The 27,487-nt window shown below is 36.0% G+C and overlaps 2 protein-coding genes and 1 pseudogene across 4 annotated transcripts in view; all 3 read left to right on the top strand.

Annotated features, from left to right (window-relative positions):
* The first annotated feature begins 236 nt into the window (after positions 1-236).
* GCSH (glycine cleavage system protein H) lies at positions 237-14,771 on the top strand. The gene is made up of 5 exons (XM_051976173.1): positions 237-673; positions 1,908-1,987; positions 6,435-6,498; positions 12,483-12,614; positions 14,141-14,771. Exons 1-5 carry the CDS (start codon positions 475-477, stop codon positions 14,236-14,238), a joined length of 573 nt encoding a protein of 190 aa, XP_051832133.1. The 5' UTR covers positions 237-474; the 3' UTR covers positions 14,239-14,771.
* Positions 14,772-14,866: 95 nt separating this feature from the next.
* LOC127548665 (thioredoxin domain-containing protein 11-like) lies at positions 14,867-19,766 on the top strand (annotated as a pseudogene).
* A 5,951-nt stretch (positions 19,767-25,717) lies between these two features.
* The window catches only part of C2H16orf46 (chromosome 2 C16orf46 homolog), a 64,638-nt gene continuing 62,868 nt past the window's right edge, over positions 25,718-27,487 (top strand). For all 3 annotated transcript variants that reach the window (XM_051976169.1, XM_051976168.1, XM_051976166.1), the window contains exon 1: positions 25,718-26,199. The gene's annotated coding sequence lies outside the window, so the exon portion shown is untranslated. The remainder of the gene's footprint in view (positions 26,200-27,487) is intronic.

Raw genomic sequence — 27,487 nt, 5'->3', positions numbered from 1 at the left:
TGCTGGTGAGTCTGAGCTTCCTAGGATGCATGCCACTCTTCTCTTTGCTCAAGCAAGAATCTATGAGACCTGGCTATCCCGGCTTTAATGCAGCCTTAGTAATAAGCCCTGAGGGTTGGGGTCGCTTGGTTCCTTTCACTGAAATCACTTAAGGTCACCAAGTCATTGAGGAATCTCCCGAGCCAGTACCGCAGGCTGCGCCCCCTAGGAAGACCGAGCCCCCGGTGAGGAGGGTTATCTGTGTCGGGCCCGGCGCTTGGACTTCCTCACCTCTCTGGGGTCTCATTTTGGGCCACGTGGTCCGGGCCTCGGGAGACCCCGCCCCCTAGGCCCAAGTCGCTAATTCCAGGGGTCTACGCTCCCTCTTCTCCGCCCCTGGCCTCGGACCGCCCATCAGACTCCGCCCCAAGTCTCTTCTTTCCAGCCTCCGGCCTAGGGCCGTTTGGTCCCTGGGCTGCCCCGCCCCCGGAGAAGATGGCGCTGCGAGCGGCCAGGAGCGTGCGGGTCACGGCCTCGTCCCTGTGGGCAGCATTCGCAACTCAGACCCCGGGATCCCTGGCCTCGCTCCCGGCCGTCCCCGCGCGCATCCGGGCTCGCCTCGGCCCAGGATCCCTTCCCTTCCCCAGGGCTGGGGCTTCTCGAGGCCTCTGCACCAGCGCCCTGCGACTCGCCGGTGAGTAAGCCTGGGACCGGGCCGGGGTGGGGGTGGGGCGCCTCGGGCCCGGACCGTGGGGTCCCAGCTGCGCTGGGATGAGCTGCAGTGCCGTTCTATGTTCTTTTTGTCCAATGAGGGCATTAGGCCAGATGGTTTCCAATCTCTCTCTTTTCGTCCCTAGATCATATTACAGCCTCCTCAGGGTTGTAATGTGGCCCTGAGTTAACCAGAATGAACCCGCCCTGCTCTGCCTGGAAACGGGGAAGGTGCTCGTTATGTGCGTGCGGGGAGATAGGGGAGGAAAGCTCTTATGGTTCCTATCCCCATTCCCGGACGTCAGTGGGGCTTAGACTATATGTCCTTACTGGTTCTCAGGGGCTCTGAAGCTTAGATTTTCCAAGCCGCCTTTTCAGCAAAGTAATGATTACTCTATTTTCCTTATCCCTCATTTTGATTGACTTTCCAAATGTGAAGGTTGCATGTTCCACTTGTTTGTTGTCCAGATTACTGAAGTGCCATCTATCTATATGAATTGGTGACAAGATAGAGATTAAGGCAGGCTGAAAAAGTCTCATCCCGGCCATGCTCTTGCCGCTGCCCGATCTGTAGTTAATTTTTTTCAATGAAAAATGGTTGGGTGTGTGGTTTGTATTCCAAGATCCTCTGATCCTGTATATGATTATCTCAGTTTTGGCAGGCTGCTATGGCAATTCCTTAAGAAAATAATTAACAGCTTTTTTTCAAGCAGCTTGGAAAGTATCTAGCCCAATTCCTTTTACTGTTGGGGAATTCTTGCTCACAGCTGTGAAGTTGGTTGCCTCAGGTCATACAGGTAGTGATTGCATGGCCGGGGTTTAAACCCCAGGTGAATTTTACCCCCAACTTTGGAGTTAATGGCAGTCCTGGGGCTTAAGTTTCTTTCCCTTTCTTTTTTTTTTTTTTTTTTTTTGCTGAGGTAACTGGTTAAGTGACTTGCCCAGGGTCATACAGTTAAGAAATGTTAAGCGTTTGAGGGCCAGATTTGAATTCTTCCTGACTTTAGGGTTGGTGCTCTATCCACTGCGCCACCTAGCTGCCCCAGGACTTAGGTTTCTTAGCCTCTCCAAATTTCCTTATCCCTTGTTACATTACCTTTTATGCAGAATAACATTAGTGTCCAAAGCCAAAGCTTTTTGAAATGGTTCATATTTTCAAATTGTGTTTTTAAGAAGTGATGTCTTTATTCTTCTGAAATACTGATCTTATGTTATAGTTCGAAAATTCACAGACAAGCATGAATGGATATCAACTGAAAATGGAATTGGAACAGTGGGAATCAGCAATTTTGCACAGGTATTTTTTCCATTTCTGTAATGGCTTTTGTAATTCTGTACTTGTCCTTTATGGTAGTGCTCCTAAAAAAAAAAAAAAAGGCATTCTTTAGTACTTAAGATTAGGTTGGGAATTTTTTTCTTTTGATGAAATCTACTTGCTTACTGAAAATTTAAAGTTGTAATTGTTAATTTAGGTTTAAACTCAATGGCCTCCCTGAATCATCTCTATTTAAAATGGTGACAACCAAGACCCCTTCTTTTAAAAAGTAACTTGTGGTACTAAATTTTTTTTGCAATTACAGTAGTTTTATACTATGCTAAGTGAACACCTTCTCTTAGTTACTGGTAGCTGATAGTGTGACAGTAAGTCCCATAAGAATGGTGTCTCAGGATTGCTGTGACTAGGGCAAATTTGTCCCAGAAACTCTTAACAGCTGTCAAACTGAAGCAGACTGACCAAGTAGGAATATTACCCATCATGGCCTATAGAGTGAATTTTTCTTTTTCCCTTTCTTTTATTATTTCAACACCTTCACCCAATCTATTGGCTGTTCTTTGCCCTATAGAAACTGCATATGGAGTTTCTTTTGACTAGGAGTTTTGATTTTTCAGTAGTGTGGCATCAGTCTTTTTTTTTATAATTTGCAAACTTATACAGTTCAAGTCTGAATTCATGAATAGAAATAGATCTTTATTTGAATCAGATGTACTATGTATTTTGATATATTTGACACTCTGCGGGACCTCCAGGGAGATAACAAAAAAAAAAAAAAAAATAAGACTACCCCCCCCCCATCTTTAAGAATATTATAGTTTAGTAATAAGATTTAACTTAAAAAATTATTAATCAATGGAAAGAATTAGCAGTTATTTAACATTTCTAAATTATGCAAAATTCCAAAATATATCATTATCCTGGGTTTAACAAAGTTCTGTGGTAAATCTAATCTCTGTTCTTAAATTATGGGGCTTATCTAACTCTAAGCTGAAGAAAATATCCATAGTCTATAGTTTTTTCTTTGGGAGGTAGCTTGATGCTGTGAGAGAAGAGTGCTCATTTGGAATCAGGAGTTTGGTTCTCAGATTTCTTTTGCCACTTTAGTGTGTGACCTTGAGTAAGTCATCAAACATATCTAGATCCCATTCCTCATGTTTAAAAAGGAGGAGCCTGGAACTAGAGCTGAGTTCTTGTTCAGCTCTGAATATGTGCTGTGAGCTTGAACCCTTTTTCTTTTGACTGCTAAAATGAAGCAGTTGCATGTATTTCCTGAAGATGTTTTTTAAAATTAATAATTATAGCTTTTTATTTACAAACATATGCATAGGTAATTTTTCAACACTGACTCTTGCAAAACCTTTGTTCCAACATTTCCCCTCCTTTCTCCCACTCCCTCCCCTAGCTGGCAGGTAGTCCAATACATATGTTGAAATACATGTTAAATCCAATATATATACACATATATACATATTTATACAGTTATCTTGCTGCACAAGAAAAATCAGATCAAGAAGGAAGGAAAACAAAAATGCAAGGAAATAACAGAAAGAGTGGAAATGCTATGTTGTGATTCACACTCATTTCCCATAGTTCTCTCTCTGGGTGTAGCTGATTTCTCTATTAGTGAACAGTTGGAACTTGTTTGAATCCTCTCATTGTTGAAGAGAGCCACATCCATCAGAGTTGATCATCGTATAATTTTTTCATCTGAAAATTGTTATATCCTTTGACCATTTATCTATTGGAGAATGGCTTGATTTCTTATAAATTTGAGTCAATTCTCTATATATTTTGGAAATGAGGCCTTTATCAGAACCTTTGAATGTAAAAATGTTTTCCCAGTTTACTGCTTCCCTTCTTATCTTGTCTGCATTAGTTTTGTTTGTACAAAACCTTTTTAACTTAATATAATCAAAATTTTCTATTTTGTGATCAATAATAATCTCTAGTTCTTCTTTGGTCCACAAATTCCTTCCTTCTCCACAGGTCTGAGAAGTAAACTATCCTATGTTATAATTTGTTTATAATCTCATTCTTTATGTCTAGATCATGAACCCATTTTGACCTTATCTTGGTGTACAGTGTTGTGGGTCAATGCCTAGTTTCTGTCATACTAGTTTCCAATTTTCCCAGCAGTTTTTGTAACTTCTTATCTCAAAAGCTGGGGTTTTGGTGTTTGTCAAACACTAGATTGCTATAGTTACTATTTTGTCCTGTGAACCTAATCTATTCCACTGATCAACTAGTTTATTTCTTAGCCAGTACCCAAATGGTTTTCATGACCACTGCTTTATAATATAGTTTTAGATCTGGTACAGGTATGCCACCTGAAGGTGTTTTTTTCATAAAATCTTTACAGTGTGCTCATAACTACTGCAGAAATATTCTTCCACTAGATCTGTGGCCAGTACAGAAACTTGGCATCATTGAAAACTATCTTTGCATGTATTTTGAAAATAAAAGGCTATTTTAAAAAATAGTTTTTATAGGAAACACCTTAAATTCTGCCTTTGATAAATGTCACATTATCTTTCAGACTTATTTAAGCAATGCTCTCCAACTATCCTACATAGAAGTTTTTGGAGGTAAAAGGAATTTCTTCTTTGGGGAGTTTATTCTACCAGTGAAATCACAGGTTCATTCCCTGTTCCATTGGTCATTGTTTTATAGCAGAGATGTTCAAATTGCATCAATTTCTATTTGAGTTTGACACTACTGCTTAAGAAGAATGGGAGGAAAACCAGTGAACAAGAGAGCTATTGATTTTCTGTCATTCAATAATAATAGTACTAAGATTACTAATAGCTAATATTTATATAGGGCTTTAAAATTCACAAAATGCTTTATATAGATCCTCTTATTTTCACAATATTTTGGAGTAGAAAGAATTCCTTTTTTTCCAGAAGAGGATCTGAGGAAGTTAAATGACTTGCTCAAGGTCACATAACCAGTGAGGTAAGATTCTAACTAAATTTTTATGACTCCCAAATCCAGCACCTTAACTACTATAACTTCTAAGTTTATCATGACAGAATTCTCATGTCTTATTTTTAACATGTGCAGATTTCTGGTAAATAAACAAAAAATGCTTTTTTCCTTAAAAAGATTTATAATCTAGTTGGGGAGATAATTTTGATAACAGAATTGTTATGTCATGTCATGTCACCATAATACAGTCATGAAGGAAGGCTTCACGGAGGAGATGGCATTTTGAACTAGTCTTTGAAGGATGAATATTAACAACTGAGACTTGTATCTGATGCTTGAATGTTTGTAAAAAATGCTTTTACATACAGAAATTAATTCCATTTTACAGATCAGGAGAATGAGGTTGAGAGATTCTCGGACACGAATATCTCAAAGTCATCACATCCAAAATTTTTCTTAACTGCTCTGGACCTTATTCTCACCAAAATAAAACTCATTATCTTTCATCCAAATCAACTCTTCTTCTGAATTTCCATATTTCAGTTGAGATCATTTTTGTTTACCCAGATTTGTAACCACAACTCATTCTTCATCCACATATCCAAGTAATTGCCAAATCTTGTCATTTTAACTCCACAAATCTTGCTACTTAAATGACCACCACCCTAGTTGAGTCCCTCATCATTTCTATTCTGGATTATTATAATTGCTCCTAATTTGTGTCCTGCCTTCTCCATATCTTCCACATAGTGGAATCCAAGTGATAATCCTAAAGTCTTAGCTTCTCTGCTTGATAAAACAATGACCACCTCTCACCTCTAGAATTAAATACTGTGCATGGTATTTATACTCTTTTCACACACTGGCACCATCTCCCTTTCTAGCTTTACTATACTTTTCTCACCCTTCATGCATTTTTCAGTCTAGTCAAACTAATCTAATTCCTGATTTTCAGACAACATTCCATTTCCTTATCTATATCCCTTTATCGTAGCTGTTACCATGTTTGGAATGTATTCCATCCTTATCTTCATTTGTTATAACTCCTGTCCTTTCAAAGCCTAGTTCAAGCCCCACTGTCTTCATGAGGCCTTTCCCTCTCTTCTCAGATGTTAAAGTCTTCTTCCCCTCCAATTCCACTGTATTTATTCTATATGCTTCTATAGATAAATGCTCTCTTCATAAAACATGGCTTTATTTTTGTTTTAGTATCCTCAGTACAAAGACTGGCCAATTGTAGGTGGTCAATATTTGGTGAAAGGGTGATTGGCTAAGGGACTATCTGGTTACACAGTATGAAAAGAGATTTTATTCATCTGGCATTTTGATTCCAAATCTAGCACTCAGTTCCTCTTCCTCAAATCTAAGATTTCAATGGGTTTAAATGTTTGGGGGAAAGGGATGAGATCAAGTATTACAAGAGCACTGAATGATAGAAACAGACAAATTTGAAGAAGGCAAGTCATTCATTTGGGCTGAAGCAGTTGGTTTTGTGAAACTCTTGTCATATCTCATTAAAGTTTTATCCTTTTACTCTTAGGAAGCATTGGGAGATGTAGTTTACTGTAGTCTTCCAGAAGTTGGAACAAAATTGAACAAACAAGGTGAGTGTCTTTTTGTCTTTAAAGAAAAAAAATGACATTTTTCATGAAATTTATAAGCTACATTACTGATAGGGTCCAGATATAAAGTTAACATTTGATGCTCTTCTGCAGTGGTGTCAAAGTCAAGTAGAAACAGGCCATTAAGGATCCCCTGTGAGCCATATATTGACTTAATTTTAAAATGTAATAGCTATGTTTTATTGTTTTGTTATTTTCATTTACTTATTTTGGTAAATATTTCACAAGTACATTTTAATCTAATTCAGGATATTTGTCTAACTTGTTCTCTGTAGTCTTGTAATTGGCAAAGAATTGTTTTGAATATAAAAAGGTATGATGAAGCAATGACCTTCCCTTTGTGAAAAATATCTCAATGAACAAAATTAAAGAATTTATTTATGTAGCAGGAGTAGATAGCCAGGTGAACCTTATAGAGTTAAGAAGATCCAAATTCACATGTCACATCTCTCTCTGATATGTAGTAACACTAACCATGAGGGAATTAATTAAATTCTCAGTGCTCCATGAGCGAATTAGTTAAATTCCTCAGTGCTCCAGACACCTAAGCTATAGATCTGGGGCTATAAAAAGAGATTTCTATACCAGGAGTTCGCTACTCTCACTGGTGAAACGAACTGAAAAAATTTTGTAAATTAATTTTAGTACATATCACTTTAGAACTATCATCCTGGTCCATCACCTTCCAGTGGCACTTGAGTGATTAATCCTCAAAGAAAACTTAATAGAACATATGGCTTTATAGGAAAAGCTTGATGTTTCTCAGTGTTGATTATTAATGTGTTGATTATTAATGCTTTGCAAATGAATGAAGAACTAAAGTTGTCCTACACAGCCAAAACACAGGAACTTCATGTATTCCCATTGTTTTTCCTGTAGTTCAAAAAGAAAGATTTCCTTTTAAAAGTCTTAACCTTGTCTTAGCCAAAATAATGATAGAAATGTTTCCACACTTAAGCAGTATAATCAATTAGGTCTTTTAGATAGGGATAGTTGTGGCAGTAAGAGTGGTCTGCCACATGAAATGAATCAAGATAGCCAGATTTGATAAAAAGGCCAAAAATGAGAGGTGGTTTGAAGAAATAGTTTATACTGTTTGGACATGTATACTTATTTTGTATTTGATTTATACTTTAACATATTTTACATGTATTGGTCAACCTGCCATCTGGGGGAGGGGATGGGGGGAAAGAGGGGAAAAATTGGAACAAAAAGTTTGGCAATTGTCAATGCTATAAAATTACCCATGCATATAACTTCTAAATAAAAAGCTATAATAAAAAAAAGAAAAGAAAAGAAAAGAAAATTCCAAGTCAGGCTGGTAGTTTAACCATCATGACTAGTCAATTCAAGTCAATACAGAAAAATCAGTCTGTATTGCTTATCCATCCTCACTGTGATTTTGGAAAGTAATTATTCACATTGTTCCTGAGGTAAACAAAATAATAATAATAATTGGCATTTATATAGGCTTTTTTGTTTGCAAAGTGAAAACTAGCTATATAATCTTGGGCATATCACATAACATCTATTTGTTTCAGTTTCCTCTTCTGTAAAAAGGGGGTACCCTATCTGAATAAAATGACAGTTTAAAAAATAGTTTATGTTGTCATTTCTTTTCTACCTCTTTCCTCTTTTCCATATATAAGGGAGGGGAAACATTTCCATGTAGACAACAGTTATTAAATACATATTGAATACCTATTTATCTGATTAGATAAGTATTGTTGGTTCAATTAATTCATAGAGCTGCCAATTTTGTATCAAGCATTGCTAAGCCTTGGGATGCAAAAACAACATTTGAAAACCAGCCTAGCATTTTGGAAACATTATTGGAATTTGAGTAAGGCAAGATCCTAATTTCAAATCCTGGTTTTGTTACTTCATGAAATTACAGAATTTGGGAATTATAATTGTAGCAAATCTCTAGTCCAATCCATACCCAAATAGAGTTTCCATCATAGCATACCAACAAATGGACATAAGTCTTCTGCTTGAAGACCATCTTCTAGGGCAGTTGGTTCCAGTTTTGAGCATTTCTAATTGTTAAGTTTTTCCTTCTATCAGGCTTAAATGTGCTTTTTTTTCACCTTGTACCCATTTGCTACTTCTGTCATCAGCAACCAAGTATAACAAGTAGATGCTCTCACATGACCGCCCTTTAAATACTTGATCACATCTGATGTTTTCCCTCTTGATTTTTTTTCCCCCTCCAAGCTAAATAACATGCTCAGTTTTGATCAGTCCTTATATAAAATGACCTTGGACTTTTTATCATGCTTATTGCTTTTTCTGAATGCTCTTCATCTTACCAATGCCCTTAAGCTGTAGTCCTCCAAAGGAACACTGTTCTCCAAGTGAGATCTGATAACGGTAGAGTATAGAGGGACTCTTCATTTCTTATTGAAAGCAGTCTGTTAATAATCCCCACACTGGCTTTCTGATAATGGGCAATTTTTCCATTCTGGGCCTGATTTCTATATTTGATTGGGTTTGTGATCTTTTCATTGTAGGCACTCTCTGCAATCCATCTCCGGTTTGGCAACTTTTGTTCCTATCATCCCATAAATTCTAGATTCATAGATTATACTGAACAGGGGGATTAGGATGGTGATAGAGAGAGGGATGTCATCTTCTGCTTAAATGTTTTGATGGTGTATGGTTACCAATAAGGTTTGTAGATTATACAGAATTGTTTAAAAATCTTTATTATTTATTTTGCTGAGGCATTTGGGGTTAAGTGAGTTGCCCCAAGGTCACACAGGTAGAAAGTATTAAGTGTCTTGAAGGCTGGATTTGAACTTGGGTCCTCCTGACTTCAGGGGCGGTGCTCTATCCATTATGCCATCTAGCTTCCCCTCTACACATTTTTTTCACACAGATTTTGCTGTAAGATCAACCTAGCACTCTGATAATATTTTTAACTTCTCTTGTACAGTATTTTTGTTTATAAGATGCTGCAACCATAGTTTCTCAAAGGCAGTTCAGCATGCCTTCCTGCTTTTCAACTTTGTGTCCAAGATATTACCCAGTTCTATAGATTGTCAATTCAGTGATATTCCATAATTTATACCAACCATTTTTCATTGACTTTGCTTTTCCTAGATGAATAGTTAAGCAAAATAAATGAGGGACTTTGGATCTCATTTTTACAAAGTTTTTTCATGTTCTGGGGTTTGATATAATGAACAGAATATTATGGATAGGTAGGAAAATCTGGAATAATTCACCATCTATAGGGAATTCCTGATCTATTGGATTATATTGGACACTCTCCTTGAAGTTGGGCAAAGCATATGGCGTCTCCTTGTTTTATGCCTTGCTTGATAATTTTTAGAGGGTTATAAAACAAATTATGCATTATTTTGAAATGTATGGAAAATACAGTTTGATGGAAATTGACAATAAACTGTCAAATAGGCACAGTGAGATCTTATAAGTCTCTATACCAGATATGTCACTCAGCCCATGACAGCTCACATAACAAAATAAAAATTCTATAAAACATTGTCACATTTTACTACTAAGTCAATATGCAGTCCACAGGAATCCTTATGTATAGATTAGTGGCTTCCATTTCTAAGGAATTTTAAATCACTATTATATACCTTCTAGTCATTAATAATTGCCCATTTCTCTTTTTGAATTTTCAAGCATAGTCTTTATACATTATTCACAAAGATTTTCACTAAGTAGAATTGGGGAAAGTAAAAATTAAGGGATAGATGAGCAGTTTGGGAAAGAGGTCACAAGCTATAGTAGAGAGGCATCCGTAGTAATGGAGGATTTTAGTTATCCAGAATTGTCTGGAAGACCTCTCTTAGCCACTCTACTTTTTTTTTTATTTTTTATTACAGCTTTTTTTTTTTTTGTTTTGTTTTGTTTTTTTGCCTTTTCTTTTTTTTTTATTTTTATTTAATAATTACTTTATATTGACACTCGTTTCTGTTCCGATTTTTTTTTATTACAGCTTTTTAATTGCAAAATATATTCATGGGTAATTTTTCAGCATTGACCCTTGCAAAACCTTCTTTCCAACTTTCCCTTCCTTTCTCCCACCCCTCCCCCTAGATAGCAGGCAGACCAATACATGTTAAATATGTTAAAGTATATGTTAAACCACATATATGTATACATTATTTTGCTGCACAAGAAAAATTGGACTTGGAAATAAGGTAAAAAAATAACTTGAGAATAGCCCCTCTACTCTTGAGGAAGACAGATCTTCCAAAGAATGTCTTAGCTTGCCTTAATGATAATTTCATCCTTCAAAAGTAAAAGGTCCAACTGCCCTGAACCATATTCTCACCAAAAAGAAAGTATTATTTGGTTCCTGATACAAAAATGATGGACTTTTGGTTGTGGAAGTGATTCCTATTATCTTATATAATATATAGATATCTTGTTTTTGTGTTGTTTTTTTTTTTTTGGATCACCCAAAGGAATTATCATTATTTGTATTCTAGAACTTAATAAGGTAGATTTCAGAAGATTCAGAGAGGACAATTAGGATGCCATGAATTTAAAATGTTTAAGGAATTCAGCTCCAAAGGAAACTACCAGAAATGAAATTCTAAAGACAAAGATAATTCCAAGGAGAGAATTCTTAATCAAACCCTTATGGCTATATAAGGAACCTAATCACTATTTTTAAAAGATGGAGCAAGGGTAGGTTACAGGATGAATAAAATGTGACTGTCCTGTTGTGAGCAAAATTCTTTTTTTTAATTGAAATTTATTTTCAAAATTTGTGCAAGGATAATTTTTCAACATTGACCCTTGCAAAAGCTTGTGTTTCAGTTTTCCCCCCCTTCCCCAGATAGTAAGTAATCCAATATATGTTGAACATGGTCAAAATATATGTAAATCGAATATAGGCATACATATTTATACAAATACATATTGTGAGTAAATGAGGCACATATAATCTAACATTTTGTTAACAGGGTGTGAACCTGAAAATAGGATGAGTCTAATGAGCCTTAGTGAGAAAGACCCCAAAGTAGGACAGTTCCCTTTTTAATAAGTTTTGGGAGTATAGAACATGGTAGGTGAGGAAAAAATACATTTGGTCATAGATATTTTTGAAAGACAATGGTCTAAAGATACTAGACCATACTCCTTAGTGTGCTCCATTCCTCAAGTGTAACAGATTTCCTTGAAGCAGGAATGGAACAATGTAGCAAGAGAACTGCATGTCTAAACTTAATATATTATCGTAAAGTGTAAAATTTTGACTTGGGCTGTTACAGAGCAAGATCATTAACTGTAAATAGGATCAATAAAAATGATACAGAACCAATTTAATCCTAATCTTGAAAGAACAGTGTTTTAAGAACTATAAATCTCAAGAGTGCTAACAATCATAAAGACCTCAGACAGATAAGAAAAATAACAAAGGACTGCAAAAATGATTTTTGTAAGAAGCTAAGTTGATCATTGGTGGTTCTATATTTTCTTTTAAGATAAAATGAAAATTCCTTAGCTTACCATTTAAAGCCTGTATCTCAGCCATCTTCCAACCAGATTGGCCTATAGATTCTAGATGACAGAATTCCAATTCCTGCCTCTTGACTTCTTAACAGTCTAGTCATCCTTTTCCCACCCTACCATGCTTGAAATTGCACTTCTCCTTCATCCCGATTTCTTAGAATCTCTAGTATTTCTTCAAGAGTCAATCACCTCATGACACTTGCAGAAAGTTCAGATTATCATATATGCACTTATCTGTTTACTTGTTTGGATCACTCAAAGAATTGCATTTGGTAGTGCCTTGTACATAGTAGGCCCTTAATAAATATCTTTTAAATAGAACTGTATTGATTAATGGCATTCGACTTAATATTTTTTAAATTATAAAGCATATAAATAGCTCTAGTGATTTCATTTGTTGCTTCTCCATAGTTTTCATTTTTGTAACTGATATTTCTGACATGTAATATACTCTATTTTTAAACTTTATTTAGATGAGTTTGGAGCTTTGGAAAGTGTGAAAGCTGCCAGTGAGCTCTATTCTCCACTAACAGGAGAAGTAACTGAAATTAATGTAGCTCTTGCAGAAGACCCAGGACTTGTCAACAAATCTTGTTATGAAGATGGTAAGATGCTGGTATTGATTTCTTAAGGGGTTATCATTTTTAAAAATTTAAGCATTTCCTCATTTGTGACAATAACTTTTGAGTCAACTCAATGCTGAAATGGATCTTTAATGGGAATATTTTCATCAAATTCCTTCTAAGAATGTAAGTATATACTTAATGATATTGAGAGCATACCTACTAAGCAATGGGGAAAGAGGAGGCACAAATTTGGCTAATATTTTAAAATTTTTAAATATTCCTGATGTATTAAAATAAAAGTATACCATTGCAAACATTTTTTCAGTAGTTTCTCAGTTAGTGGTGCTTTTTAAACACCAGCATAGTCTCTTAGTATTGCTCAGCTAGAGAACTTTATTATCAGTTTTGAGAGAATTAGTGATATAATCACTTATAAATTATTTCATTCCTAAGGTATCCATTCATATTATGTGTTAAAAACAGTAATGTTTTCAAGTAAAGTAAGCTTACTAATAAACTTATTTAACCCTACTACCTATACTGTTACTCTCCCTTTAAGGTTTTATTTGTGAATTAGAAACATTTTTTCCTTTGGCCTTGGTACTGTTAGTAACACTAACAGTAGAAGATCTAAGCATCAGTCCCAAAGGTTAAGACCCTGTATTTTTCAATTTTCAAGGGAAAAAAAGACTGGGAGTATACTAGAAAGAATAATGGTTCTTTAAGGTCTAAAAGCAGATTAGGATCACCATGGATTTTGAAATGTAATAGCTTTTAACTGAGCTATCTGACCATAATATTTCCTTTAACTGAGCTATTTGACATTCTCAGGACTTTATTGTATAGATGGGAACTCTGGTAGGCAATGGCTTTTTTTTCTGAACTTCCCCTTGTCTTGTAGATGGAAAGAGGAGTCAAATAAGACATGACGCCTGCAGTACTACTACCATATATAGTTCAAATCAGATGAAAATGTAATTGGGAAATAAAAACATTATAAAACATAAATAACATTACATTTTAAAAGTGTTTCAGTACAAGACCTGTAGGGATTTCTTTGTACTTAGTAAAGATATTACTAACTATCCCTATTAGTAGCCCCATTTCTATTTGATAGAAGAGTATTAAAAAATAGGCCCCACAAATGCCTTAAGGTATTACTTATTCATAATGTTATGGTCATAAAGCAAATTCATACAAGTTAAAAGAACAAAGTATGCTTTTGTGATTTTTCTGTAATATTGACATAGTATTGCAAGGGGTTCAGCATGTTGAACCTAAAAAATAGATAAGGTTTGTTTGGAGATTGCCTCAGATGGAGAAAATTCAAAATTATAGGTGCCAAAGTTTATTTAATGAAACTTCAATTAAATTTATTCCACATTTTTTTCTTCATTCCTTTGCCACTAATTAGTGAGATAAAACATACCCTGTGAAACTAAATTTTAACAAGGTTTTTGCAATTATTTTCACTAAGTTGCTGTGAGCAGGTTCAATATTAGATACACATAGGATCTTTTGTTGTTTAAGGTAATTTGGGTTTCAAAATAACTTCTTAATTACAGGTTGGCTGATCAAGATGACTCTGAGCAACCCTTCAGAACTTGATGAACTGATGAGTGAGGATGCTTATGAAAGATACATAAAATCTATTGAGGACTGAACATTGGACCCCCAAATAAATTAGCATAAGAACATAGCCCCATATAGTTTTGTCCTAAATTAGCAGTATATGGAAGGTTAGCAATTTTTAACACTTCTGAAACACCATGGCATAGAAAAAAATTTAACTACTCAAAAATGACTGGATAAAAATGCTTTTACTATATGCATCTTTTGCACAATTTCTTCCTAGTAATTTTTAGTGTCCGTCTAGTTCTGAATTCATTGCATCATGTATTGTGAAAATGAATTCTCAGACCCTGTACTTCAAAGCTAGCATTTTATCTGTAAAAAGCTTTAAATCAGTAATGTTCATTCAACTCCATCCATTACCAGTTTTGTTCAAAATACATTTGGTTTTCTGTCCATGGGAATAATTTACTGAGATTGGTTAGCTGGCTGGTGTCAGATGAAAAGCAATACCAACTTAATTTCTGAATAAACTGCTTGGCTGAAGCTATTTTATACAGATGAAGCTTCAACCTTGTAGCAGAATAGTTAATGAAATTTAATAAAACTTTTTTAAAACTCTGACTTCTTTACTAGTTGTTTGTTTTTATATGAATATTCCATCCAGCATTTCTTAAAATATTACTTGCATATGTTAGTGTGCTAAGATCTAGGAATGACATTTTTACATACAAATTGATAATCAGCTTTAAAAAAGTAAATTTAACCTTCAAGTTTCAAAGAATATTTCTGCTTTGAAGCATTTCCTTAAAAGTCATAAAATTGATTATTGAATTCCCTTGTTGTAGGAGCATATTTGGCTCAGTAAGCATTTCTTAAGTACTTTCTATATTTCCATGTCTGTGTTAGGCACTGGGAACAAAAAGACAAAAATAACTTGTATCCTTTTTACAAAAAATGTATATTACAAATAAATAAAAAATATGCACAAAATAGACAAATTTGTTGGGAGAGAACACTGACTCCTTCTAGTGGAGCAATTTTCTTCCTCTGACAATTCCCCTTGCTAATGAAATCACAGATTCAATCTCTGTGTAGTCTTCAAAACTGGAACTTCTTATTTCCTGTCATTGTAACCCCAAAAGGTAGAAAGAGCACAAAAGAAGAAAGTTGGGAGTTTTTTCATACCTTTTCCTGTTATTCTGATGAGACTTGAGAAAAGTTGTCTTTGACTATTTTGTGTGGTTATACACAAAAGGTTTTATCTTGAGCCCTTTTTTTATTTTGGTGATTTCATTAGCTCCTATGGGCTCGATTATCACACCTCTAGGCAGATGGTTCCTAAATCTCTCCCAATACTATATCTACAAATAAAAATAAAGACTATAAATATTTTTTTAATGAGATTATGTTCTCATTTGTATTGAAGCATCTCAAATTCAGATGTATAAAACAACTTTTATTTTCCCTCAAATCTTCCTTTCCTTGACTTTGCTCTATAATAAGAGCACCACATTTCTAGTTACCCAAATTAAATCACAAAACCATCAATTCTTAAAAACTCCACATATTACAAAATCGCCAGGTCCTTTTAAAAAAGTTCTTTTTAGCTCTGAATTTTCTGCTTACCATTTTTCATTCCCAATTGAGAAAGCAAGAAAAACAAAACTATTGCAAGCAAATATGTGTAGTTGGGCAAAACAAATTCCACATTAGCCATATGTTTATTTCTCTTCTCTCACTCCCTCACCCCAAAGAGCTTCAATCTAAACTTTTTCAGATATTTCAGCTATCTGGTAGGTAGTATAGGTTCATCATTTGTTCTCTTTAATTGTGATTTATCATTGAGTAGATCAGAGTTCCTGAGTCTTTCAAAGTTTATTTTGCAATCTGTCATTGTTCAAATTGTTCTGGGTCTGCTCCATTCACTTGGCATCAGTTCATATAATTTCTCCCAGGTTTATGTGAAACTATACCAGTAAAATGAATTATAGCATAATAATATTCTATCACTTTCATATGCTAAATCTTTGTCATCCCTCAGTTGCTGGGCGCATCCCGAGTTTTCAATTCTTTGCTACCATGAAAAGAGCTGTTATAATTTCATACATATGGAGTGTTTTTTTCATTTGATCTCTTTGCAGTATAGATCTTGTACCAGTTATCACTGGAACTTTGCAAAGTTTAATAGCTTTTCTGGACACAGTTCAAAATTGCTTTCCAGATTAGTTTACAGTGCCACCAACAGGGCATTGATATACTTTCCCTATAGCTTCTCTAGCATTTGTCATTTTCCTCTTGCATCAACTTTGCCAATCTGAGTAGTGTGTGCTAGTACTCCAGTTGTTTTAATTTGCATTCCTGTTAGTGATTTTGAACACATAGCAATTAATAACTTCTTCATATGCTTTAACCATGTATCAACTGGAAAATTACTCATAATTTTGAATAAGTACATTATCATTAAAAAAAGACTAAAAGTACACTATCATTAAAAAAAAATTTACTGTAAATTCTTTATTCAGTTTTTTGCCCCTTTTGTTGTATATGTGCAAAAATATTATTGCCCTATACCTAGTTTCTGACATATTGCTTTCCAGTTTTTCCAAAAAGTTTTTGTAAAATAGTGAGTTCTTACCCCAATATATGGGATCTTTAGATTTGTAAATCATTAAGCTCTTATGCTTATTTGCTTCTGTATATTATGTACTTTCTCTGTTCCACTAATCAATCTATTTTTTACTTAGTAACACATTTTGATGATTATAGCTTTTTGAAATCTATTCGTAGGCCTTCTTCTTCCCCATTAATTCCCCTGATATTAACTTTTGTTCCTTCAGATGGATTTTTTTCTAGCTCTATAAAGTAATCCTTTGATAGTTTCATTGGTATGGCATTGTATAAGTAAATGCTTTTAAGTATTATTGTCATTTTTATAATACTGGCTCAACCTACCCAATAGGGTATGATTTCTAGTCACTTTGAGCTGGGTTTTTTTTGGGGAGAGGGGATTGGAATTTTATATATATAATTGATATATATAATTGATAACACCTATTCATCATTTTAGAGAAAGTTGTTTATCCTTTTTTGTGATTTTAATCAGGAATAGGTATATTTTGTCAAAAAGCTTTTTCTGCCTCTATTGATCAAATTATATGATTTTTGTTATTAATATGGTCAGTTATATTTATAGTTTTCCTAATATTGAACTAGTCCTGCATTCTTGATGTAAGTCAAAATTGGTCATAGGTTATATCTTTGTGATATGCTATAGAGTCTTTTTTTCTAATATTTTATTATTCAGTTTTCTCTTATTTGATATAATCTGATTTAGATAGCAAAAGTTTGTGTCATAGAATATGGTAGGATCCCTTTTCCTATTTTTTTCAAAGTTTGTATAGTATTAGAATTGTTCTTTAAATAATCAAATGTTCAAAATCCATCTCGTTTGAAGAGTTCATCCTACTCACATTTATATTCATTGGGAGTTCTTTGATGACTTGTTCAATTTATTTTTATAGGATTACTTAAGTATTCTATTGTGAAGCTGAACAACTTATATTTTGTGAATATTTTAGATTCTAAGTTTTATTGACATAGCTGGGTAAAATAACTACTAATACTTTTTCTTTTATTGTAATTTCATCTTAATTCTTGATATTGGTAATTTTTTTCTACTTTATATAAAGTTAGTTAAGGGTTTGTTTTGTTCTTTAAAAATAATTCCTAGTTTTGTTTAATGGTTATTTTGTTTTCATTTTAGTCTTTTCTTTAATCTTCAGAATTTCTAACTTGGTATTAGGGGTTTTAATTTGGTTTTCTAGTTTTAATTTCATACTTAATTCATAAGGCTGTTTTTTTAATGATTCAATTTAATGATTTAATATTTTAATGATCATTTAATGATGAATTTAATGTTTTTTTAATGATTTTAATGATTCAAATGATTAATGATTTGGAGATATACATTTTTCCATAAATACTGTCTTGGAGGCTTTTGGCTTGTGGTGGTTGAGCTATAGATAGCAGGGAGAATGCAATGTCTTTATGCAGAGGCCTAGGTGGTAGCAGCTTTGACCAAGAAGGTGGGGAGACCTGTGAGGAGCTGTGGCAGCAGCAAGGACTTCTTCAGCCCAGCCCAAGCTGCTGTGTGGAGTTGTGACTGTGGGCTGGACATTGTTTCTGGCCCTTCACATTCACCTGCAGTCATGCAAAAGATGTGGTAATACTAGCAAAGCCATCAGCATTTCTTCTCTTCTTCCAAGGACACATGGGACTGGCAGAAAACATTTGTCAAGAATGTCTTGACAAAAGTAGCAGTGGTTTTTTTGGGTTTTTTTTTTAATGCTCTATTGTTGGAAAGGAAGAAATTTAACAAGTAGCAAGCAGACTAGTGGATCCAGTGCTGTTTGTGGCAATTGACTTTTAGAACCAAGGGAAATGCGGAAAAAATCTTTCATCTTTTCCTATAATATAATTATACCATCAGAGTGCTTTGGACCAATAAATACAAAGATCTCTTGCATGCTGTTTACATGGAGAAGTTTGTTCAGTAGGTAATGCCATTTCTCTACATCACAGCTCAGTCAGAATTATTAGATTTTCCTTTAAATTATGAGCTTGGAGTACTTAAGATCTTTTTAATTCAGTGGTTCTCTCCAGTCTCTTGTTTATTTGAAATTCTTCACTTTAAGCATTAAACATTCATTAAACAAAGATTATCTATTTGGTATTATCACAAATAAATATCGTGGCAAGCTGGTATCCTTGGGTGCACTCTGGAAGTGTGCATTTCAACATGTCACTTGTATTTCCAAGAGAGATAATGAACTATGTATAGCTAAAAATATTTTTAAATGGGTTTTAGAAAACTGAGAAATGCTTGTTCAATGGCTGGAATCACATGGAGGGTGACCAGCATCTTTTTTTAAATCTTTTAATCCTTTGGCAAAAAGTCATCCTCTATTAGATGAGGAAAGACTTGAGTGTGAAGTTTCTGGAGGATTCTCCCATCACCCCTCCCAATCTGCCAAAGTTCATTTTGCGTTGTTCAGATCCCATTTCTGCTATTGGGAGCTCAGTTGACACCCAAACAAAAGAACATCTTCAGAATGCAGCAGTATTACAGGAAGGATATGTGTCCCACTTAGAGAAAAAGATTCTTAAATTAAGAGTAGAAATCACTGTTCTTCATTGGGCTCAAACTGAAATGGAATCCCAACTTTCAGATGCCATGAGAAATAATAAACTACACAAAAGCAAAAACATTCCCTGGAAAAGCAATAGTGTCCTTCAGTTCCAGAATGAACAGTTAAAGGCACTTTATGAGCAGAAAACCAGTGAGCTGAAAATGGTACAGAAACTTCAAGAATTAACATATGCATCAGAAAATTATCTGAAAAATCCAATATCCTACACATGACACTTTCCCATGAAAATTTATTCCTGTCATATGACAATGCAAATTTTGCCATTAATATAAGTTCTCCAATGGCTTCTGAACAATGAAAATAGCTAAGATTGATTTTTTTAAAGATATGATAAAATCAGAAAGGACTGTTGTATACTGGGAAGATAATTTTTGAAAATTTTATTAAAATTCATTGTAAATAAAAACTTTTCTCAGTGTTCTCTGGGGGGGGAAAAGTGCTGCCTTGGTTGCATCCCTAAAAGTTGGTATATTGTCTTTTCACTGTCATTGTCTTTAATGAAATTGTTTCTATAATTTGTTCTTTGGCCCATTTATTCATTAAGATTGTTAGTTTTCAATTTTTTAATCTTTGCTTTAAAAGCCCTTTATTGAATATAACTTTTATTGCATTTATAATTTTTCTTCTGGCATGTTCTCCCCTCAGCCCCAATATATTCCTCTTTTCTAATATTTTTCAGCTTCTTAAAAAAATACATCTAATTAGATTCCCTCTATGATCCCATGGCAATAATGGAATTCTGAGGAGATAAACATTATCTCCCCACTGTTACCCCCGTTGATGGAATTCTGAGGAGCTACACTTATCTCCCTGAATAAAAATGTAAACAACTTAAAACTTATGATAACTTGCTCATGTTTATCTTTTTATGCTTCTCTTGACTCTTCTGTATATTACATTTTCTACTTGACACTGGTCTTTTCCTCAGGAATGTTTGTAAGTCTTATGTTTCACTAAGGGATTTTTTCCTCCTGTTGGATTATACTTGTTTTGCTGGATAAACTATTCTTGTTGTTTTTTTTTTTTTTCTTTCCAGACTTATATCCCAAATTCTGCTCTTTTATATGGTAACTACTAAATATTTTCCCCAGTTTTTGAAAAAAAATTGATGTTTCATAGCATATCAGTAGCTTCTATTTTTAGGAAGTTATTTTCTTGGGTAAGGTTTTGTGCCTCTTAGTTTTCTTTTAACTTGCTTTAACTCTTCTAAAAATTCTTGTTGGATTTACATTTAAACTGCAGAGTTCTTTGAAGCTTTCCTTGTAGATGGTCTTGAATCATTCTCTTATGTTTGTATATTTGAAATTTCTCTTTCACCATAACTTCATGGTGAGGTGTATTATGTGGCTTGTTATGTTTGTATATTTGAAGCTTCTCTTTCACCATTAACTTCATGGTGAGGTTCTGTTCACCCTTCTCCCTTCTGTGGGGAATGCCTGGACTGAGATTCTATTCTCTTGTGTAGTCCTGTTTTCATTTGGTTCAGACTGGAGAGGTGAGGTCTATAAACTTTTGGTGCTTCCTAAGTGATGTTACCTAGAATGAAGTCTGATCAATACCCTCCTCATCTGCCTTCTATAAATTCTTAATCTATCTTTAGATATGTTGACTCTTCCCTGAAAATTTGGAAATTTAAATAGACTGCTCTTTCACTTACTTTTACAGCTTGTTGGTAGGCTCTGTAGGCTCAGAGATCTGGGATTCCTACCCCAGTTGTTCCATTGTAGGTTTCAGCTCAAGTTGGGTTCCCCCCCCCCCCCCCATGAGAATAGAGACACAGATACTGTTGTTTGCTTAACTTGTTCCTTGTTCAGTATACAGTTAGGACTCATGACCAGTCACCACTCCTGGATACAGGTTCCTCTCCTTAGTCTGCTGTTTTTGTGACAGTGGGTAGTAGGCAATAGAGCATCTGCTTCTGTACTCTGTACTAGTATAGAGATCTCCTGGGATCTTATTTTGCTCCCTTGTCCTGGTGCGCAGCCTCATGAACACTGCTTGCTCCTTTCTGGCCAGACCCTATCCCCAGGTACTAGGCACCTTTCTGTCTTTCACGCTAATGTGGGGTGGGAAAATGACTCATTGTGGCTTGGATTTCATGGTAAGAATTTGATCTTGTATGTTTTCTAGATCTTTGTAGAAGAGGTCTATACCTCTTCTCTCCATATCTGCACCATCTCAACTCTGCAGGGTCCATGTTCAGCCCCTCTTCACAACTATTACTCCCAGTTTAGATCTGTATCACATAATTTCTAGAGTATTTTAATAGCTTCCCAATCAGTTTCTTTGTAGCTAGTCTCTTCTCTTTCCAACCCATCTTTCACAGAACTTCTAAATTGATAATCCTTAAACACAAATCTAACCTTGTCAGACTTGTTCAGTAATCTTTGACTATTTATTGTCTCTAAAATGAATATAATTGCTTTAGTTTAGACTTCAAAGCCTTTCAGTCTAGCTCCAGTCTCCAGACTAAGCATCTATGATTTTCAATCATGAACTTTTTAGTCAAAATAGCCTATTTGTTCTTCCCATAGATTACATTTTATCTCCTGCCTCTATGCTTTTGGAACATTCTTACTACTTATTTTCACCTTCTATAATCCTTAGACTCTTTCAAAGCACAACTCAGACATAAACTAGAGGAAGTTTCTCCTGATCCTCCCCAACTTTTTGTCTCTCCCCCCCTCATCCCACCAAATTATTTTTATGTATACTTATACATATATTTATTTATATATTTTCCTCCCCCACCCTCCCACTTCCCCATGAAATATAAACTTTTTTCATTCCCAAGTGTTAGCACTAAAATACCTATAATAGCTTGCTTAACTTCGGTTTTTATAAGCATATGGATGTTTTTCATAATAGGCTGAAATCTTTTTCAATTAAAATAACAGCTAGTATAGTAAATGTGTATATTCAATTAGATATTTGCCTTAATGCTAGATATAATGCTCTATTCTGCTAACATCAATGTACCACAACTGCCTATCTGAAAAGATCTCAAAGTCTCAAAAGTATTTTTCTTCCTTCTTGTGAAAACATCACAGCTTTAAAATCACATAGAACATAAAAACAACCTATGTTGTTAACAACCTGCTTAATTGCTTAATCTACCCTTTATAGATGGAGACAGCCATTGCCATCCTCAACAAATATGAATCTCAGGGGATAGTATTAATAAATATTTTGTGATAAGTACCATTACTAAATTCCTAAAACAAATTACTAAATATTATTAGAGCAAGGATCTTTAGTAGCTTTCTACTGACTGCCAAGTAAATAAGCTTTAAATCTAGCTTTCAAGGCCTCTTCTATTCATTTTCATAAACATTAATGACATAGAGCATACAAAGGACTAGGGTACAAATGACTGAAGTTTTTATCCTCAAGGAAGATTACATATTCTTGGGAGTTTGGGGCTCAAATAATGTGAATAGTTTATGTAAGATTGAGTGTAAAGGGGCAAAGGAAAGGTGCTATAAGAAAAAATTTCCACTTTTAATTGAGACTCATTGAGGAAAGAGTTGGGACCTGAGCTGAGGCTTGAAGGAAGAAGATTAAATGGGAGCTAATCTTCAGAGACAGGGTACTTTTGTTGTAGATTGTAAAAGAGATTAATTTGAAATAATATTGGAACCAGATTATGGAAAGCTTAAAGAATTTAATTTGAGGAATTTGTATTTATCCAAAAAGCAGTCTGAAATCCTTGAAGGTTTTTAATGGTCAAATCTTCCGCTGAAAATTATTTAGCAATGTTATGAAGGCCAGAAATGGGGGGGAACGCCCAACACAGGAAAGGAGACTAAGTAGACTATTACACGTCTTAGGGTTACTGATAAGACAAGCAAGGTAAGAGCCTATTCTGAGATGAAGGCAAGGTCTGCTTATTCTATGTCTGGAATCCCCTTTACCTTTCCTTCTTGAATTCCTAGAAAACCCAGCTCAAATGCTACTTCTCAAAAGAACCTTCCCCCTAAGCCACGAAAGTAAAACACAAAAAAGTCCCCCCTTCCCCCCAGTATCAAAATGTTCGTAGCAGCATTTTTGTAGTAGCAGAAGTAACATGGAAAGAGACTAGAGCAAATTTTAGTTACTAACAGTCTACCTCATAGGGAAAGATAACAACATTTGAGCAAAAAGACCTTTAATAAAATCAATCTGTTCACTACACTTCTAAAATACTTTATTTAGACCCAAGCTCAGGAAAACTAGGAGTGAAATTAAGAGTTTCAAGCTTAACTAAACTTTATGGCACCTTTGTTCCTTGTTTTGCTATAAGGCTCCTTACAAGTCCATGACTCACTCTTTGGTACCAAACGGTAAGCTCGCTGGCTCTGAGTCTAGTCAAGATCCTGAGATTAAGTTCCAAACGTTTTTTGTCTCTAGGATCCCTTGGGCAGTATGTGGTGAAGTCGATGTACTTTTTCAAAATCACATTTTGAAATGCACAAAATAAAATAGTTTTACAAAAGGAAAAGAGCTATGGGGACCTATAGACTTTTTCTATTTCCTTTTCCCTTCTGCCTAATCTTTAGTACACAAAACTCTAGGATTCAAAAGTATACATTCTGGTTACCAAGAGTATACATCTTTTCTATTTCCTTTTCCCTTCTGCCTAATCTTTAGTACACAAAACTCTAGGATTCAAAAGTATACATTCTGGTTACCAAGAGTATACATCTTTTCTATTTCCTTTTCCCTTCTGCCTAATCTTTAGTACACAAAACTCTAGGATTCAAAAGTATACATCTGGTTACTGCCCTAGAATTCCTTTGGTGAATAAAGATGGTGAAACTTCAGACACACCAGAGATGAGACCTTCCATATAAAAAGGAAGGGCTATAAGTGTCATATTAGTGGCCCTCCAAGCAAACTAATGACTATTTCTTACCCTAGACCTCAAAACTTTCAGGAACCTCTTGATACCTGCAGAAGAAAATATTCTTCAATAAATCTAATTTGAAGACACGTTTTATTTTGAAGTTTTTTTTTTCCCCCTAGGATGGATGTTGATTGGTTACCACAAAAAACCACCCACATTAATAGAGACAATTAGAACTATATGGAAAATAAATATGATATTTAAGGTTGAATTATCTCACCTTTCCAAATTATTTCCTGTGGATCTAAAACACGCATTAATTCAGATGACTGATCAGAAAAAATGAAAGAGTTGTCAGATTCCATCAATTGCCCAGCTGAAGTTGTGGAACCAATTAGATGACTTCCTCCAGTAAAGTTTAGTGATTCTGTTGTAATAAAGAATTTAAGAGACAGAGGACTGGCAAGGAGTGAGGTAGGTCCATTCATGAGAAGACTGGTTGAAATTATTAAGTACTGAAAGAAAAGAAAATCAGGCTGTGAACCTGGCTGGGCAAGTCATTTCACTGACCTGTTTCTTCATGTGTAAAATGAAGATAATAATACCTGTACTGTCTACCTCACACAGTTGTTGTGAGGAAAGCACTTTGTAAAATTTAAAGTGCTACAGAAATTTTCATGACTTCAAAAGAATAACCAAACTGAAACTGAATCCAACTAACTTCAAATCAACAAAGAATTTATATTAAACGCATAATAGTATCCACTTCTATAGACCCACCTGGTGGTAAGGACATTAGAGGCAATCTAATCCAGAGCTTTTTAAACTCTTTCTCCTCTCCTCTTCATCCTTCTTTTCACCAAAAAAAAAAAACAAAAAACTTTTACATGACCCCAGATATGTAAAAGACACAAGCCAAACATTTATTTATAAATGCTAATTTCGCGACCCCCGCATTCAGTTACAGACCCCATATGGAGTCCCTACCCACAGTTAAGAAGCTTTGATGGAATCCAACCCCCTCATCTCACGTTTGAGAAAACAAACCAAGAAAATGGGACCTGCCCAAAGTCACACAGGTAGTCAAAATTGGAATCCAAGTTCCGGGTCACATCCAGCACTTTCCACCGCACCACAGACAATAAATTTAGTAAATACATTAAGGACCTGACGCCCGCTGGTAGCCAATAAACCATAGTTCCCACTCTCAGGGATTATCTGGCCTGGGGCCTCAATTTAAGTGCCCCCTCGGCCTACATCCTATTCTAGGAGGCACCCGTTTGGGCACTCGTTAGAGTCTTGTTAACATTGTACGCTCCTTGAAGGCAGGGACTGTATCAGGTTGATTTTGTCCCGAATTTCCTACAAAGATGGCTTAATACATTGCTGCAGCAGCATCGCCCGAAGGCCCAGAAGAGCCGAAAGAACGCGAGGCCTCCCCTTTACAAAGCCCGTGCTCCCCGGCCTTACAACCGAACCTCTGCGCCAAAGCAAGGCTCAGGGACCGGGCTCGACTTCGAACATCCTCTTACCCAAAGGCCCCAGCGAGGCACTGACGAACCTCCTGCCCCGAGCGTTGTTTGCTAGGGTGTTGCGCCTCTACCACTTTTCTTTGGCCTAACAGCCTCTTCTGCTCGTGACACGCCTACAACTACTAACGCCTCTCTTGAACTCCGCTGTCCGACCCGCGCCAATTTTCTCGCGAGAAGCCGATTTTGCTACACATCACTTCCGCAGTCCAGGTCCTCCGACCCACGCGCGTGGCCGGTAACCCAGGGTAACGGCCGCTCCGCCCATAGCTTCAGCAGATTAGGGGCGGGCCTGCTCAGTCCTGCTAGTCCTGTCTCGGCCAGTCAGGCCTCACCCCACCCCGCCCAACTTGGCCTGAATCAGCCTCCCATGTGGCCCAGTGAAGCGGTGTAGGCGGTTTCCCCGCCCCCGCGGGGCGGGAAGCAAGGGACCAAGCACCGGCCCGAAGTGGGCGGATCACCCAAGCTGGGGCAAAAGAAGGAAGGTAGGACCCTGCGCGTGCTGGGGAAGGGGATGCGACTGATGGGGGAAGGTGGGGAGGAAGGGCGGAGGTGGGCGGAGCCATTAAGCAAAAGTGGGAGGGGGCAAGGGAAGGAGGCGGGGCGGGAAGGGGCTAAAACTGGATCGACTTCTTGGGAAAAGCGGGGTAGGTTGGGCAGGTTGGTTGTTGTAGGCCCTAGAATCCTTTACTTGGAGCCGGAAGGGACCTTGGAAACCCCTCAGGCTAACCACCTCATATTGCAGATGAGGGTCCCAGGGAGTTGGAATTCGAACTCGGGTCTTCGAACTCCAAATGCAGCGCTCTTTCCGCTCTCTTCTAGCGGAAGGAGTAATGGTGCAGTCGGTTGCTGAGGACACAAGTTGATAGGGAAAAGCAAAAAAGGAGGGATGGGAAGGAGTGACATTTGCAATAACGATAGAGGGGACCAGGACCATCAGTTATGGAGAAAGATGGTCAGCATTTGCACCTAAGATAATAAGATTATAAATCTAAATGTAGTAATTTTATAGAAATGGAAAGAGTTTTCCAGGTGATTTGGTGCAGAAACTAGGGACCTATTATGTGATGTGCTGTGGGATACAAAAGAAGTATGGCAGGTACCTTCCTTAGGAGCTTACAATATTCTTGAAGAATAACAATAGCAATACTGACATTTCTACCTCACTATAAAGTTTACATTATCTCATTTGAGCCTCGAGGCCACCTAGTGAACTGGGTAAATGGGCCTGTTTTGTGACTACTTGGATTGTCTGAGACAAGATTGTAACCCAGACCTTCCTGACTTGAAGTTTAGCATTGAATCTGCACTGCCTGGAAAGTAAACAGAAAACTGGAGAACAAATAATCTAATGCAGAGCAACATTATATATATACTATCACTACCTAATATATGCAGAGATAGTAAGATAATGTTATGTGATCATTCATGGTTAGGATCCATCTGTGAGGTTCCATGTTTTATATCAAGGCTATATATACATATATACACATATATAATGCATTCATAGACATAATGTCATAGACATTATAAATGTTGATCACAGCAGGCCATTTGCTACCTTAACTCAGTATCCTGTTGGTCCTAACCTTCTAAACTTTGTATTCCACAGGAAGATAACCTTCTAAATGTAACAATATAGGAGGTAAAGATTTGGGGGTATGGGCCAGTAGAATATTAGGTGGATCCACAGCAAGTTAATCAGCCAGAAGAGTATTAGTTAATGTATCAGTTTCCCTTGACATTTTCTTCTTTCTTTACCTGTGCTTTTCT

Source organism: Antechinus flavipes, chromosome 2 (assembly GCF_016432865.1).
Source record: "Antechinus flavipes isolate AdamAnt ecotype Samford, QLD, Australia chromosome 2, AdamAnt_v2, whole genome shotgun sequence".
Taxonomy (NCBI): domain Eukaryota; kingdom Metazoa; phylum Chordata; class Mammalia; order Dasyuromorphia; family Dasyuridae; genus Antechinus; species Antechinus flavipes.
The sequence above is the reverse complement of the archived record's forward strand: the minus strand, read 5'-3'. Positions and strand labels throughout refer to the sequence as shown.